General features: G+C 46.6%; 4 protein-coding genes across 4 annotated transcripts in view; 3 read left to right on the forward strand and 1 right to left on the reverse strand.

Moving 5' to 3' along the window:
* Positions 1-1,476: 1,476 nt before the first annotated feature.
* Positions 1,477-4,725, forward strand: zgc:194948 (uncharacterized protein LOC796981 homolog). The gene is made up of 5 exons (XM_048983143.1): positions 1,477-1,635; positions 1,849-1,989; positions 2,404-2,545; positions 2,809-2,867; positions 4,246-4,725. Exons 1-5 carry the CDS (start codon positions 1,581-1,583, stop codon positions 4,386-4,388), a joined length of 540 nt encoding a protein of 179 aa, XP_048839100.1. The 5' UTR covers positions 1,477-1,580; the 3' UTR covers positions 4,389-4,725.
* Positions 4,726-4,987: 262 nt separating this feature from the next.
* foxr1 (forkhead box R1) lies at positions 4,988-7,533 on the forward strand. The gene is made up of 6 exons (XM_048983139.1): positions 4,988-5,265; positions 5,372-5,479; positions 5,830-6,047; positions 6,583-6,833; positions 6,919-7,151; positions 7,254-7,533. The coding sequence occupies exons 1-6, from the start codon at positions 5,145-5,147 to the stop codon at positions 7,280-7,282; spliced, it is 960 nt and encodes a 319-aa protein (XP_048839096.1). The 5' UTR covers positions 4,988-5,144; the 3' UTR covers positions 7,283-7,533.
* Positions 7,534-7,679: 146 nt separating this feature from the next.
* cenatac (centrosomal AT-AC splicing factor) lies at positions 7,680-11,586 on the forward strand. Its single transcript, XM_048983138.1, has 11 exons — positions 7,680-7,929; positions 8,016-8,182; positions 8,951-9,049; positions 9,135-9,201; positions 9,291-9,353; positions 9,572-9,633; positions 9,973-10,117; positions 10,236-10,266; positions 10,361-10,459; positions 10,691-10,823; positions 11,006-11,586. Exons 1-11 carry the CDS (start codon positions 7,813-7,815, stop codon positions 11,103-11,105), a joined length of 1,083 nt encoding a protein of 360 aa, XP_048839095.1. The 5' UTR covers positions 7,680-7,812; the 3' UTR covers positions 11,106-11,586.
* A 3,562-nt stretch (positions 11,587-15,148) lies between these two features.
* Positions 15,149-17,338, reverse strand: part of LOC125712727 (glutamate receptor ionotropic, kainate 4-like) — a 216,649-nt gene continuing 214,459 nt past the window's right edge. The window contains exons 19-21 of the mRNA XM_048983114.1: positions 17,124-17,252; positions 16,902-17,020; positions 15,149-16,107 (exon numbers count right to left, since the gene is read on the reverse strand). Coding sequence (XP_048839071.1) covers positions 15,712-16,107; positions 16,902-17,020; positions 17,124-17,252 — 644 coding nt within the window. The 3' untranslated portion in view covers positions 15,149-15,711. The remainder of the gene's footprint in view (positions 16,108-16,901; positions 17,021-17,123; positions 17,253-17,338) is intronic.

A 17,338-nucleotide genomic window follows, 5' to 3' on the forward strand; every position in this document is an offset into this window, starting at 1 on the left:
ACTCGTACAGAAACACACCTCCCGCTACCCGCTCCCTCCCTCTTCGCCGCCGCCGCGCGTCCACAACGCGCGTTCCCAATGCGCGTCCCCGCCGCGCGGCTATAGGGACAGACAGTCGCTTAGCAGACTAGTTACGAATGAGATGCTTTTGATATTATAGGCTAGAAGAAGATAAATAGATGAGATGGAAACCGGTATTGCTTTTACTAAATGAGTTCACAACGTGCTTGCGTGTACTTTTGTACGAGCTTGATGATTGCTTGAACTCGAAAGGATAAAAAAAACGAAAATAATAAACAAATAGACAAACAAATAAATAAGACTAGTACGGGAAAAAAATAAAGCTTTCATTGTATTCTAAGAGGGAGGTGGTTTAATTTATCAACTTTAAAAAAGGACAAAATAAAATACAACTCAATGACAACAGTTGGCCTAGATGTACCTTCTAGTAAGTTTTAACTTCCCTGCACGACTGAAATATATTGTTGCAGATATTCTAGAATCGCCAAAAACGGCTCGGCTTGCATTAAAACCGTCGTCACATCATCATCACTGTCACCTGTGAACCAAAGTAACCTGTTAGATCTTCAGGCAGCTTGTCTGTGACAGGAAAACTGTCAGCAAGATCAGTCAGTTAGACCACAGGGAAACCGTATTTCTTCATCATCGTAAATTTACGTAATCTTGTATTTGATGAATATCGTTATTGACGCTGCTACCAGTAATAGCGTCATGCCATGTCAATCATAAGTTACATTTTTTTGGTAACATGAGATAGGGACAGCGTGTGGCTCAATGGGTTAAGCCTGTTTGCCTCCCCCACCCCCCCTTACTCTATGAAAAAGAGCAAGTTGAGGCAGACAGAAAGACAATTTTCCTACGAGGATCAATAAAAGTATCAATTATTATTATTATTGAGATGATAGTGAAGCATCGAAACTGTGGTGAAAAATATGTCACAAGATATGACATTTCGTAGGGGTGACTATTTTGAAGATACTGTAAAGAAAGCTTTGAAAACAAGGAATAACCAGGTAGACAGGAGGGCTGGGCTACTGACAGTCTGACGCAAATAACTGAGGTGTAAAATGTACTGAGCATCCTTGTTAAAAAACGTCACGGATTTTTCTCCGATAGGGTGGGGATGGTGCGGTCCACACTGGCAGTGCGCTGCATGACTTTACATGTTCTGTCACACACAAAGACACCAGGTGCAACTTGGTTCTTGGTGCAGTGGAAAAAGTCATTCAAAATGCCATCCCAGGGGATTAAAACCAATCACCTGAAACTGTCACATAAGAGATTCGAGGCCAGTGTGCAGTACGTCGGACTGCAAGAACAATGAAATATTTAATTCATATGCATTAGACAGATATGACGTCACACAATAAAGCCCAACCTTAGGGATGGGAGATAAAAAAAATTCAATATACCCAGTTAGACTGGTTTCTTGGTGTTTTTTGATTTGCTGAGTAGTTCCAGTTATACCAGTTCTCCTCTACGCTCCCAGTTTCAAATGCTGCTCTCCTGTTTGCTCTATTCTAACTCGAACTAGCAGAGACAGGTGAAGTTCAAAGACCATGCAGACGCTCAGAATCGCCGTGTTTGGGGTGCTGTTCACCTTGGCCTACGCAAGTGAGTCTCCGTTCTTCTTATCAGCTATTGTGGTTAATCGCTGCTTTCGTTAAATCGCTACAAATACCGCAAAACAAAAGGTGACATAAGGTCTCGACTGAGTTCTTGTATCGTCAAAGTGCCAGATAGGTCTGTTTTAAAACTGGGTCTAATTCTAAAATCTGACTGAGACTCTGTGTGTGATCAGATGTATTGAATCATTTGATATTGCAGATTTTCCTTTGCAACTCGTCAACGCCTCAAGTGTGGTGACTGCGGCGTTCACAGACTCCGTGCTCCTCATTGTACCGCCATGCACCTTTGCGGAACAGATGGCCTCTTTGACTTACCAGAACACGGCCACTAAGGAAACTGGTAAGGCAGAATAATTATTAACTGATTCTTACTTGTCTCAGCTACAGTCACAGAGAACAAGTAAACAGTTATATAATAATAATCAGAGGATAGTTCCAGGCCAAAATTTAGTTTCAACCAACCAGTTCAGTATTCTGTGATTGTGACTTTTTATACTCAACTGATTGGTTGAAACAAAATTTTGGCCTGGATTTTTACTCTCTGGACCTGGACCTATCTACCTCAAATAATAATAATAATAATAATAATAATAATAATAATAATAATGTTTAGAGAAAATATTGATGTAATACCCATTGCATTGTTCTATCCTTTCACTTATGTTAACAAAGTTCAACAACTGTGAATACTTATAATTATTTGTCATATTGTGTAACATTAACTGACGCTTTGCTGCTAATTTGTCTGTCAAAGTGAACCTGCAGAACGTGTTTGCGGTTCCTTCATGTCGGAAAAGAAGGGACCTAGTGGTGGTTTCTCAAAGCAATGGTCAATCTATAAGTAGCCAGTACCTTGGGTATCAGGTCAACAACCTTGTCAATGGCACCCAATACAGGTCAGCAAATCGACGCGAGTGGTGAGAGTGCATGTACAGTATGGGCATAATGTTTTAAAATTTCTATTGCTGATATATATATATATATTACCATTACTGTGACTGACTGAACTTCATTAATTGGCTTGTGTTTTTAATAGGCACTTTATTTATACACACTTTGTAATAGCCGAATGGAAACTGTAAATTTAATTTGAAAAGGAAAAAAAATGTTTTGTTGCTAGTTTCAACTTCTGAAAGGTGTGTGTCGTCCTTATCGGCAGCTTTCAGTACACAGTGGGGAGCAACACGAGCGACGTACTGCTAGCCAGCACAGTACAAGGTAACCGGGGTTCACTGCTGGGGTTGACGCAGCACAACTATTTATGGGTTTCAGTGTGAAATGGGGTCGCTGTCACACCTTCGCGGCGTCTTATTATTGGAGGCTAAATTTTCTAGTGAATAAGACGGGATCACAGGGATCAAGAAGTCTGAAGCAGCTACGGGTGCAGGCAGCTAAACTCGCTCGCGGGGGAATGTATTTGTCATTACGACGGTGGGCATCAGGTTGTGATTAAGAGGGGGCTTTGGAGGGGGGGGGCTGAGGCCTATTATAGTCTATGCAGAATAAAGCTGGGTTACACACTGCACTGAATTCCAGTACGTTAAAGGACAGATACACTTATTCACTCAACAGCTGTATATGTAATACTACAGTGTTGGGCATTTCAGGTCCAGTAGCTACGAATCCAAACCAGGATTTTGTTTCTACCAACCAGCTGAGCATGAAGAGTCACAGTCACAGAGTAACTCACCAGGGAGTAGAAACCAAATCATGGTCTGGATTCGTATCTTCTGGACCTGAAATGCCCATGTTCGGCAGGCAAAAATATTTTTAAATGATCTTCATGTTGGTGTAAAACTGTGATATTATGCCTGTCAGACTGTGTTACTATCAGAGTAGTTTCAATGCCTGTGTTAAAGTCATCACAGTGTTTACTGTGACCATCCAATAGTCAGCCATCAGCACACCATGTTTGGCTAATCGACACCTCATCAAATAATTTATTAATTTATTAAATAATTAATTAAATGAGCTGGTGGTGAAATTTAATGAATACATGGAATAGATGGGGTGCCCCTGAGAGGGCGTTTGGGACCTGAAGTGGGTCTGGACTGACTGGCTGTCATGCGGGGCTTTTTCCCCAGGTGGTCCGATGGGATATGGGCCTGCAAAATTTATCCTGGGCAAGTCGATAAGAAGATGATTAACTTTTTGGAGAAGAGTAGAAGTTTTTTATTGTTTTTGCACTAGCCTACTATTCATTAGCATATATTCTAATGTATTTTTTTTTCCAAAGACAATATACACTTAGTATGAGTTTATGTATGTATGGTGCAGTGGTGGCTTAATGGTTAGGGACGCACACTCGTAATTGAAAGATTGCAGGTTTGAATCCCTGGCCAGCAAGGCACCGCTGAGATACCCTGAGCAAGGCCCCGCCCCCACGCACTGCTCCCCAGGCGCTGAATTAGCTGCCCCCTGCTATGTCACGAAACCCACATATGGGTTAAACGCAAAGGACACATTTCGCTGTTGCGCACTGTGGCTTGTTAACAATGACCTCTAAAATTCTAAATGTATCTGTGAATGCTTTGCTCTCATAGCCTTTCTTTTCCCCCGATGATTTAACATTGGCCACGTTTTCTTTGTCTCACAGCAGCCCCATACAGCACCATTTATGACGGCTTGCCGGCGCGCTCTGGCGCCATGGTGGTGATAACCGTCATCCTGGTGATCACCATATTCCTGCTCATCGTGGGCTTCGTGCTCACTATCATATATGGTCACTGCATGAAATGAGTGATTACAAACATTGAAACACATTTAACACTTGCTTTAAAAACAGTTTAAAACATGTCACGAACCTTACGACGAACACATTTCTACAATAGCCGCATATTTCATTATGTGTTAGATCTAAATTAGACCTATTTGTATTGGCTACATGCATTTTTAAGCAGATGGGAAAGCATGCAATACTTTACTTTTTGTTAATTTGCATTTGAATTGTTATGGAATGTGCATAGAATAGATATTTTACAATACTTGTATAATATATTAATTATATATGTTTATTCTTCGCTTTAATTTTGCAAATGTGTCGGATTTAAATCACCAATAAACCTTTAACAGTTAATACTGGTTCTTGTCTTGTGTTGCCATATATTTGTAGGTGTGAAATCCCGATACTCCTCAACAGCATGGCAGCGATTAACAGTGGTAACTGCGTACAGTTGTGATTTAACCGGTACTTAATTTATAGAATTTAATTATCTGCCAAATATCCACGAACATGTCTCTAATGAGGCATTTATCATTAGTGAATTGTAAAAATAAAATCGTTTTGCGTAACGCAGCTGACTGAACAGCAATTAGTCGCAATTACGAGTCTGACCATGAAAACTATGTTCAGCTGGTAAAGTCATTTCAACGTAAAAATGCTCCGTGCGTTTTAACTTGCTGCTTATAACAAAATTACTTGGGCCTGACTGAAACAAAACATCGTATGGCTTTTTCTTTGGGCTTAGAATAAGCGTTAAGGGAAACGGTGCCGAAATGTTTCTGCAGATTCAAAACCAAAACAATTTTCTTAATCTGCATTTAACAACCTGTCTGAGTGACTGGGATATGAACGAAGAAATCAAACTAACCACGACAACAGATCAATTTTACCAGGGTAAGAAGGGAACCCGATTTAGCTGTAATAGTGAAATATTTACGCGTTTGTCCCTTTTTCGACATTATCTATGTGCATTTAAACACCTTCCTCAACTTTCTCTCAGACGAAAAGCGCAATGACCATTACTTAGTGCACTGGCACTACGCCCGAAGCTGCAGCCGCGTCTCCCCGGAGGGTGACGCCGCGCCTCAGTCACGCTACGACACGGAAGGTGCGCTCGACCCTAGACGGCTTGCATGTCACCCTCTGAACTTAAGCCACTGTTAGATGACCACTCCAGTGTGCAGGGCTGCTAACTTTGCTCAGTTGGCTGGAGTAAGATTTTCAATTCGAGACGAGTCTGACAACATTTACATGTATGAACGATGCGCGATCGTTGGCAACCCAGTACATGTGAGCGCCGCGGTCTGGGTCTACAGGGTTGTTCAGTCAAAACCGAAGTAACCTCAAATGAACTTTGCATATTATGGCCGCCTTACCAGGGAAATCGTGGTATTTGTTCAGAACTTGGTAAATTTTGAATTTTTTTTTTTTTATTACTGAAATGCATTTTTTTTTCAGAATCTCAAGTCCAGCCAAGCTTATGGTTGATGGTAAACCCTACTATAGCGTGTCCAATCAAGTACCCCAAACATGTGTCCAGTACTCCAGCATCCATTTCACCAACACTGGAGTGTCCCCCAGGTCCAGCTGTCCCCTCCCACAGCCCTGTCACATACAGCCACCCACCGTCTCCAACAGAGGAATCCTTTCTTGCTTCTTCATCCAGCGAGTACCTGGTGCGTAACTGTGCCGAGTCTAAATTTGCATTCGTTGCTGTCAAACTTTGTTTTGTGGCGAGCCTTAAAAGCAAAAGGTACATCAAGTACTGGAGCCAGCTAAGTTGGTTCTAATACTGAGACACTACTGAAGGACCTGATTTTCTGTATTGGGTGTGTTAAATTAGGGCTGCACTGAAGCTCTGCAGGGTGGTAGATCTGCAGGAGCAGGGTTGGGTGACCTTGGCCAATAGGGTGTATGAACAGGTACAGCAATTTGGAAAGTGATAACTAAATGGAATGATGCGTCTGGATCGTGAGTAGAAACCTGACTTGCAGATGTGGACGTTCTGCATTTGAGCCTGTGAGCTTGGAGGTCCTGCCATCCCACCAAGTCACAGAACATCTCCAATCATGCGAATCCTGGGTGGGCGGGGTCACTTGCTCCTTCCTAGTGTTGGAAACCCAAACCTATGGCCTTGAAGTGAATTCATGTCATGAAGTCTTTTTAATTTTGGTCGGCTCAGCTTTGGTTAGAGTTTGCACTCTCTACTAGCTAACAGACGACGATGACGCGTCCTCTGTGGACGTCCCGATTTGCCGGAAGACACGACTGCCTAAGGACAGGGTCCGGAAGCTGGGCTTGGCCCAAAGCAAACGCCTGCAGCGAGTGCTGCAGGAGAGCAACAACCTGAAGAGCGGGGCGTGGCCTCGGCCACCTGTCAACTACTGCATCCTCATCGCCATGGCGCTCAACAGCAGCCGTGCGGGCAGCCTCAACGTACAGCAGATCTATAACTTCACCCGGTATCGGTCATTTCTCACTTTGGAACATGTGCTCGGAGTTTGAGGTTCTGTTTTTCAGCCTTAATTCCCCCCCCCCCCCCCCCAGAGAGCACTTCCCCTTCTTCCAGACGGCTCCCGATGGCTGGAAAAACACCATACGACACAACCTCTGCTTCAGCAACAGCTTCACAAAGACTCCGCAGCAAGTGTCAAGCGAAGGTAAAAGGAAGTCTTGCCTGTGGCACTTGACCCTGGATGGGCGGCGGCGTCTGCGGGACGAGATACAGACACTCACGGGGGAGTCATTCCGAGTTCTGAAGCGCAGCATGAACAACCCTGGTGAGCTGCATTTCGTGTTCTGAGTGTCTCAGGAGCATTAAATGTATCCACCGCTGTTCGGTGGCTGTTGGGTTTTTACACAGCTGTGCTTTTCTCCTCCAGATATGATCCAGGCTCTGTTTAATCTGTGACTGATTACGTCCCGTAAGCAGCTGGATGGTGGAAGACGGAAACTAGCTGGAAAAGCGAGACCAGTCGTTAGACCGCAGTCGAGAAACGCAAACGGCTAACGAGTGTTAATTACATCTCAGCAGAACATTTTCTTTAAATTATGGCAAGTCGATGTGTGTGGGGTTTTTTTTTTTCGTGGCGATCATATGGACAGACTCATTGCGACGACTATTGTTGCCTTTCACTGTAAATAAACGCACATTTTCGGAAACCGGACTTGGGCATGATTTGTGACGCTTCATTCTAGCAACAAGTACCGGAGGCTGACATTGCAGTAATTCCTCCAAACCGCCAGAGGGCGATCAGACAAGTCAGTTCCTTTCATACGGAAGTTGAGTCCGGCGCTTATGACCAAAGAAGAGATGGAAAATAAACACCCTGCAAAGAAATTGGTCTCTTCAGTTACTGTCTTCTAAGATTTTCCAGGTTCTAGCGCTAAATTATATAGCCGCGCCATGCGAGGGCTGTAGTTTACGAGCCGGCGGAACGTATGGCGGTGTTTTACTGCGCTGTGTGCAGGCAGACCACCTTCGCGGGGAAGAAGCACATTTACAGCAAAAGCCATCAGGCCAAACTGAAGGTTGTCCTGGTCAAGTTTCTGGAGAAGGTACGGTGAAGGTGACAGGCCGCTTCTGAATCGGGAAGGGGGATCCGGGAGGGATGTAACGGCGGCGTGTCCGTGTCCGGTCGTAGGTGAAAGAAGCGCGCCGGGCGCTCAGGTCGCCGCGGGTGGAGAAGCTGGACGCCACCGAGCACCGGCAGACCTTCTGGTGCTACTGCTGCGGGTTGGAGGTGCAGAGGCACGTGACCGACGGCGAGCTCACCGTGCTGTGCGCGGGCCTGCTGGAGCACATGGCGACGTAAGCAAGGCAGCTCGTTTAAACCCTATAAATACGGATGTTGCTCTAATTTTACATCCCCTTGTCATTGTGCAAAGTACAACGAATTTTTGCAGCGGTCCAAACTGTGCATTCAAATATAACATAGCGAATAAAAATATCTTTATTACTAGAGTGCAATACAGAAAATTTCAGTATGAATACTATTAGACATGACATCACACAGGACATAAACCATGTATGGGACATGAAATACAATAAGAGCTATTGCACTGACGATACTGCATAATATTGGTATTAACTCAGAAAAATGTCATTGGTGGTATATGTACTCATTGTGGTGTTGCATCTCCTACAAGGTGCAGTTAAATGTAAACATTTGTAGTGTCGTATTAAAGTGACTGAAATGAGTGATAGGAGCAGACAGACCCACAAGTCAGTGTTTGTGTTCAATTTGCGTATGGTTCTGCAGTAAAGGCCGTTTTACTAATGATGTTTGCATAGGTTGGGTGCAGAAAAGCACATCTTGCTTACCTTATGTATTAACATGTATCTGATGCACAAATATCTATTTTGTGTACCTTATTCCGTACCAACAAACCGCTTGTGCAAAGGTGCACAGTGCCTGTCTTGTGAATTAATTGCATTGCTCTCCCGCTACTTCCCCCATGCTAGTAGCTTGCGATTCTTCACGTAAATCCCCAGTCCCCTCTCGTTCGTTTTTGTTTATTTATATATTTTCGCGTTTTCCGAGTTAAAATCCGATTTCGTGATCTGCTTCTGTTCCAGGCTGGATCACAAGAAGAACACAAACAAGTTTTGGTGGGACAACAAAGCGGACCCCAAGCTGAAAGACAAATTTTTAGTGACGGCAGAGGAGATTGAAAGGTGCTTATTAATCCATCCGTCATTTAATAGTCAAAGCATCAAGTGCATAAATCCTAGATATGCTTACATGTTGTTTTTTTTCCAGGTTTAAAAGCGCAGTTTCCAAAGCCCTAGATGCCTTTGAAGAAGAGGAGGACACACTGTTGAAGCAGGTGCTGGTTTTGCCAGAAGCGGATCTAAAATATTTTGGGTTATCAGGGTGACGTTGAACTGCTTTTAACGAAGGGGCTTCTTGTTATAGCAAGCAGACATAATCAGGGCGCAGGAGCAGCACCGACAGGAAGTCCTGCAGTCCCTATTAGAGGTTGGTTTTCCCAGGATGCACCTGAGCAGTATCCACATCTAAGTGAACAAAGTGTTTGCCCCCCCCCCCCCCCCCCTTTTTCCATGTTCTTCTTTTGGGTTGAGTGTTGGGTTTCGAGTCCCGCCTGAACATGTCTCGCGGCGTGCCGGGGTGGGTCAGTGCATTTGGGGTGGGGAGGACCTCGAGGCCTCTGTTGATCTTTCCTGAATCAAAATCAGCCGGAGCCAGAGCCGGCGTCGTCGGGATCGGGCCAGCAGGAGGCGCCAGAGGCGGCACCTGGGTATGAGTCACCGTCTCTGTCTGGGAGCTTCATCCTACATGTGTGTGAGAAACCCGAAAGACTGACATGCTGCTATAAAACACCCCATCTGCTTACTAAGAAAGGTAGCAGAACTGCTTTACTGAAGCTTATTTTAGTTTTCTTGGAATGGCGTTACTCACAACCATTATTTCTGTTACAACGAGCCGGTGGAATGATCGCGCGAGGATTGACACGTGACACGTGACACGTGACACGTGACATGCACACGTACCATAAACAAGCTGTTTGTGCACTGGTGACGTCGCCCGCGGTGACGCCCGGCCGAATGGCCTTTGTGTTTCCTGCTGACGTTAACAGTGTCACGCCGGGTCCCGCCTCTGGGAGCAGCTCTTGCCTCGGGGCCCTGGGATTAATGGAGGAGGTGGAGCCCTGCTGGATGGCCCCTCTGGAGCGAAGCCATTGGCCAGAGCCGGAGACTAGCCTGACTTTCATTGGCTACCAGGTGAAAAAGCGGTTTTCTTAATTATTTTAAATAAATCTGATTGGTTTGCTTTTGTGATAGATTACTTATATTTATAAGCAGTAATTTAATCGCTGTTATTTGTTTTTTGTTTATATAGGATTCTTCCGTTTATGGCAATATCCACACAGGTAGGCCGGGGACTATAGTGTCTTTGAAGAAGTCTGTCTGGCTATTGCCTGCCGTCTCCATGGCTGATGACGTGTCATCGTTGGTGTCCCCCAGGTGCTATCCCCCCTTGGCTGCTGGACGACCCCCAGGAGGGGACCTCCAATGGCACAGTGCAGGAAATCGGCCCCTCCCACCAGGAGTTCCTGAAACACAGTAAAAACTGTTTTTTCCCTCCTGCCCATCCTCACACACAGTCTGAGGTCGTAGGGCTGCTTGGGTTTCCGGTCACGAATCAGAAGCCTGATTTATGCGGGTACCACTAAGAGTGGCTACGGCAGCTGCTGCACGCTGGCTCCTCATTGGCTGCTTGTGGCCCTTCCTGATGATGTGAGAAGCAGGAGCTTGTTGCAGGGGGGGCGTCTCACTTTCACCTCCCTCCCACAGAGGAGAAGGAGAAGCTGAAGAAGCTTCCAGCAAACCGCGTAGGGGCCAACTTCGACCACACCTCTCAGACTGATGCGAACTGGCTTCCGTCCTTTGGCCGGGTGTGGAACAGCGGCAGACGCTGGCAGTCCAGGTGCCCCCCCCCCACCCCCCCCCCTAGATTGACTCGTGGTCATATGAGGCTTTGACTAAAGCTAAATTTGTGTTTGACTGCACGTACTGTACTCACAAGGTTCGCTATTCGTAAGGTACTATTTTTTTCTTCTGACCTCATTTTCACCCACCACTAACCACTTCGTGTTTTGCCCACTCCAGGAACCAGTTCCGGGAGGAGGAGGGGCAAGCAGGCAGGAAGGCGAAGAGGCGCCGAGTTTGGGCCAAACTGGGGCAGAAGCCACAGAAACCACCGCAGTAAACACCCCCACCCCTCCCGTGGGGTTGTAGATCAAAGCGAGTCTGAATGTTTAAAAGCAGCCCTAACTGGCATTGTGGCAGCCTTAAAGGCACACCTGTTGCTTGCTATTAAATATGCAGGTTGACGCAAATATTTGCAAGAATTAAACCAGTGCCCCCCCCCCCTCCCAGAACGCAGAACAGAAGCTGCCCTGGGGAGTCTTAATGTACCTTTTTTTTATTTGCCTGTGTGCCCTGAGTCGCATGGTTACTCATTATCGCACATGGGGCACTTTGCATAATTGCAGTGAATTTAAGACGTGTAACTGGTGGCATAGCGCAGTCACCAGTGACACATCTGTTTCTGTATTTAATGCCTTTTGCTTAAAGTTAATAGTTCATTACGTCTGCGGTGGAACTGAAAATGCATCCAGGGGGAGCAATTAACTCATCGCTGTGTTTTTACTGCAAACACAATGTAACAGTAAAAGATTAAACAAGCATTCTTTTGTGAGGTCTGTTTTTTTTTTTTTAAAGTGGCAGCTGTTTTCAGTGCTCCAGGATTCCCAGTACACATTTTTGCTCCCACCTGAACCAAGTATTCGGTGTTCTTGATTGGCTGGGAGCTGGGAGGGAGCAAAACTTTGGACTGTCTTCGGGTCCCAACGGACTGGATTGAGAAACACTGTTTCTGATCCCTCAGTAAATGCCCAATGCACACATTATGTGTGATACCCAGTAAGATGTAGCACCTTTACAAACCTTCTCCTACTGTCTAAAGATCAACACAAGCTGAACGATTAATATTAATCGTCCCTGTGCTGTAAGCCAAGATATTTAAATGAAGGAACTGCAATTATGTTACGGCAGTCGAATTATGTTAGTCCGTACAGTCAGAACAAAGGTGAAATATTAGTGCAAACAAGCCTGTGAGAATTCTCGAAATAGTGTGCAAATGACAGGATGCGTCAGGGGGTGGGGGCGGGTGGAGTTTGGCTAACGGCACAGTCAGATCTAAATAACAGTTCGGATGTCACAGACAGGCATAAACGGGTCAACCCTGGGAGGGACCGACTACCCAGTGGTGGGTTTATGGAGGTCTGTGGGCTTGGACCCCTGCATCTTTCTCCACAGGGATGGTGGTGGTGTGTGTCTCAGTGGCTTAGGACGCTGCGTCCGATTTGAAGGTTGTTGGTTCAAATCCCCAGGTCAGCAGAGTGATAGGATTGTCGGGCTCTTGATCAACTCCCAGGTCGTTCAGGGACTGTCTGACCCCCCTTTCTCACAAATGTACATTGCTTTGGATAAAAGCATTCTCTAGGTAACGTGTCCTGTGTATGTCCTCCCACAGACATGTCAGTGCTGTGTACAAACATACAGGATGTTCACCTTGTGTCGCCGTGGGCCTTTTTTCAGCTGAGAGACCTCAGTGGTTTCAGGAACCATAAGTTCCCGATGGTAGTTGGGAACTCTGACCCGCCATGATTTCTTCAGCGTGGCTGCTGTGGCTGTCAGAGACCCTCACAGCCAATCAGGTGCCCCGATCCGCACGCCGTCTGATAGGATGAGTGGCCTCCCTCTATGCTAGAATCGGCAGAGCCCAGTCAGAGTGATGCTACATGCACCAGGAACCTTGGGACTCCCGGTGAATTTATGTTCTAACAGTGAAATACAGCAGGACTATGAAAGATTCTGCATTATTCCTCCGACATGGAAAACAAAAGCGTTAGGACCCCTTTTGGCTTTTAGCGTTTCTCCTGCATGTTGCCTCTAATTAGCTGATAGTGCGAAGTGGTTCAGAATCGATCGGTGAAACTCTTATCTGACGCCAGTGCTTGCAGATTCCGCTCTTAACTTATCACCTCTCTGTTTTCCTAAGGGGGACATCGGCCTCTGGCACTTTTAATGGTATCCGTGAAGCAATTTGATTCAACAAATCTTAATCCGTTTCTAAGTGTGAGCAGTTTCAGTCTTATTAGCGCTTTCAGCTAGCAGAGTGCCGCCCCGTGATTGTATGAATTGACTCGGTAACGGCCTTGTCTGCCTTTCCGTTGTAGGCAGTCCAATCAGTTGCCTGTTTGGGTCCTAACTGATTCTTGAAAAACGACGTGAAGAGCCTTCTGCCAAAAAAAATCCAAAGCCAAAAAAAATTACATTTATCTAATGAGATAATTACCTGGAGGAGAATTTGTAGTAAGATACACCGTGGGGTGTAATTACAGATGATTGTTTTAACAAAATAAAGCAGCTGTAGAGGTTATATCTGCCACCGCTGCCTGGCCAAACCTGCTCATAATGACTGATGTATGGAGCGATGGTAATTCATCTGATCCCAGATCAGTACTTGGCAGTGCTTCTAGTTTATTGGGCATCCATCACTTGGAAACCTTGTGAAGCGTGGAGCTGATTCGAGCATTCGAAAGCATTTAAGATGCTTTTATCCCACCGTCTGGAGGTTGGCTGAGCGACTGTCGCCAAGACGAACCGCTTGGCTGGCTGGTGGAGGGAGATTCGGTGAATGATGACCGGCGATGACGTCCTCTACATGAAATACACTATACACCCTTTGCTACCGGGCTTTAAGTCACAGAGTGTGTAATGTGCAGCAGTGGTTCTCAGCCCAGTCCACGGGGGAACCCCAGCCTACGGGGGAACCCCAGCCTACGTTATTGGCCTAGTCAAGAGCACCGAAAAACGTGGTACAGATCTTCTGGGAGTCGGGAAGGAGCAAAGATTTGGGCTTACTGGGGGTTTCCATGGTCTGGGTTGAGTCAAGCACTGTTGTACAGAGAAAAACCAGCACAGGAATCAAGTGATTATCCACCCAAGTAAGACTTTCATGTTATTGCTCTTGACCAACCATAAGTTATTTTAAAGTAACAGTATAAGATATATAGAAGCCCCTGGGTTACGATGGTCCGAGTTACGATATTTTGACTTCACGATGGATAAATGTTTTTCACATTCGCTACATTATTCAATAAATTACATGAGATATTCAACACTTTATTATACAAACGACTGTGTGAATGATTTTACCCAACAGTAGGCTAATGTAAGTGTTCTAAGTATGTTTAAGGTAGGCTAGGCTATGATGATTGTTAGGTTAGGTGTACTGTAATAAAATGCATTTATTGCGTTTAAGATATTTTCGTCTTGCTACAGGTGTGTCGGAGCGTGACCCCAAAGTAACCTGTCGAGAGGCTGTATTCTATTCGCATTTAAATCAGGAAATTTCAGTGGTTCTAGGAGTTCGCCTGTGACGAGAAGGTCGTTGGTTCCAATGATTTCATCATCGGTCCCTTGAGCGAGGCCTTTAACCCTGATCGCTTTGGGTAAAAGTAAAGTATCAAAGCCAAACCTGAAGCAGGAGATTGTACAGTTCATCACAAACCTTTGATGGGTTTCTCTGTTTGACCACATGGAGTTGGCAGCTACATGTGCCAAAAGTGGCAGCAGCTCATGTAGCCTTGCTTTAGGGTGGAGGACCTCTGGTCCTGTCAATGGGCAGCAAACAGGAAATGATGTCACCACTGGAAATAATGCAGGAAGCACTGATGGCAGAAGACAGCCTGCTAGACTATGACGGTGCCAGACCCAGCTACACCACTGAGAAGCATCAGCTAAGCTCAAGACACATATGTGCCCTTGAGAGGTAAGGTGGGCTGTCCCACATTTTTGACCCCTACCCCCTTTTTATTGAATATTGTCAATTGGATAAGTTGCTATTATCTAAGTCATATCTCTGTGCTACCTATGATATATATCAATTATAGGGTAAAGGCACACTAACTTTTTTAAAAAAATTTCAACTTTGGAGCTCATTTTCTCAAAACTCTGTTTTTGTGGGACAGCCCACAAGGGCACATATAACAGTGTAGGGTGATGTAATCAAACTGGGTTCTTAGGGACCCAATGGCCACCAGGGGGCCTGATCAGACGATCACAATGGGAAGGAAAATGAGAAAATGACTACTAGGTTAATCAAAGCCCAGAGTAACGGAATTCCTAGTGAGACTAAACCCCCTTGCTTTGTGAAGACGGCTCTGAAACGTTTCAATATAGAATATCACCTTTATTTAAAAAAGAAAAGGTCATTGTGCACATCGTGTTCCGTCCACTCGCCGTTCTTTGTCGGGGCTGCGATGGGACTCGGTTCCACAGCACTGGGTTCACACACAGTTTTTGGCACTTTTTAAAACCGAACGAGTGATTCAAGGTCTCCTCCTCTCCCCGGCCGGTTTCTGCAGCTCTCAGTCGGAAAGTGTGTCCATAGATCGTAAAAAAGAAAAAATAAACAATGATGCTTATGCTTATAATAGGCGATGGCGACAGCAGCGATACTGAAACCGCAGTAACAAATATCTGTACTGGCAGATGACGGACCCGATGGAAAATAAACAACATCGATAAAGCAAAGAGAGATACTGCATAGTACGATGCTCCTCGTGGGCAGACTGCCAGAGCCCTGGGGAGACAGTGGGCACAGAGTTGGACACTCCCCCCCAGGAGGTATGGTACGGTCCAGTCTGCTGTAGAGCTCCGCCCACCCGCCTGCTACAGTACCTGCCTCAGAGTGCCCAGGGAAACGGAACAGACCAAATGGGAGGGGGGGGTGATCGTGCGGTCTACTCGGGCTCCCCAACGTCAATGGTCTTCTCCCACTCGAAGCTGCCCTCGCTGTGGGTGGGTGAGGCCCCGGCTGCTTCTGCCACATGTGCCCGTAAGCCCTGGAAACGGCGGCACTCGGGGCAGATGCGGGCATGGCCGCAGCTCCGTGCCACCAGGGCGGCCTCCTGAGCCAGTCTGTGGGCGAGCGCCTCGGGTACGCCGCCCGCGGCCCCCGCCCCACACACCATGCCATTGCTGAGGCTGGTCACCGCCCGCAGCCGCCCGGGCTCCTCGGGAAGGAGGGGCCTTGTCCGGGGCGCCCCGTCCGGGCCCCTCCGCCGCCGCAGCTGCAAACTGTCCCGGCACGTGACGATCCCACGCAGCTCCTGCAGCATTTCGTCGCACACGGACAGCTGGGGGGGGCATAGACAGAGAGAAAGACGCCGGGAAGTGTCGTGCACTGGGCTTCCCCCATTCCCGCCCGCTGGACCCGCCCTCCCGGACACACTACCACACCCAACTAGTGCTCAAATTGAGGGGAATCTGTTGTGGGACCCCCCCACCCCATGAGAGAGGAAAAAATACATCGCTAAAAAAATAAATATAAAAGAAAAGAAAATGTGACCAGCATCCAAGATTCAGTGCCACCCCACTCAAGACTCCTCTGCCCCCCCCGGACCCCCGTCTAGTAGCCTCATCGCAGGATGGCTGCAATACCTAAGGACACATTCCTCTGAGACACTGAGATGCACGTTGTTTTGTGAGTCACAATAATAAAATAAATGATGTTTTTTTTTTTTTTTTTGTCCTCAACTCCCCCCACCCCCCCAGAAAGAAGTCACTTGGCATGGGAATTCACGGACACATATTTTATTTCAAAATTTTCTTCAAAAAGTGCAGTTTTGTGACTTGGGCAGCAGTGAACACAGAACCACTGCAAAGAAAGCAGCTGTAATAAAGAACGGCACCAAAAACAGCACAATACAGGAAATAAGCAGGAGACAAGTGAGAGATCAGTTCAGCTGAGGTTACTCTCAAATCCTGAGATAGTCTACAGTGGATGGTGCAGTTATTTTAACAGGTAACAGGTTTTTAGTCCTGGTCTGTGAGTCCGCTGGCCACTTTTGGGGGTGGGCTGCAGATGGGGGGTGGGGTGGGGTGGGGAGAGGGAGACATAGCAGATGCAGGTGACAGAGGCACCTCTCACCTCTGTCCCGTGCGTGTGGCGAAGCATCCAGGCGAACTCCAGCACCGCTATGAAGATGGCTGCGAGCAAGCCACATACCAGCACCACAAAGATCCCCCCGATGTTTTCCATGCCCAGTCCTGCGGGGGGAGGGGGACAGGTGGAGGCCTTTTACTCAGACTCCTCACCATTGGTAGGTGGCGGCGTGCACCGCTGGTAATGCGCCACCAGGGGGCACTGTACCTTTGGCACGGTGGTCTTCCTCCTTGGGACACTTGCCTCCCTCCCACCACTTCCGCTTGAGGATCTCCAGCCGGTTGTCCTCCTGGAGTTTGAGGATGGCCAGGTCAAACTCGTCCCGGTACACAGAGCCTGGGCGTGCAGAGCAGAAGAATCGAACAGGTAAGGATGCCAGGCTTCTCACAGGCTCCAGCTGGTACCATAAAAACCTTTATTTC

Source organism: Brienomyrus brachyistius, chromosome 18 (genome assembly GCF_023856365.1).
Source record: "Brienomyrus brachyistius isolate T26 chromosome 18, BBRACH_0.4, whole genome shotgun sequence".
Lineage (NCBI taxonomy): Eukaryota > Metazoa > Chordata > Actinopteri > Osteoglossiformes > Mormyridae > Brienomyrus > Brienomyrus brachyistius.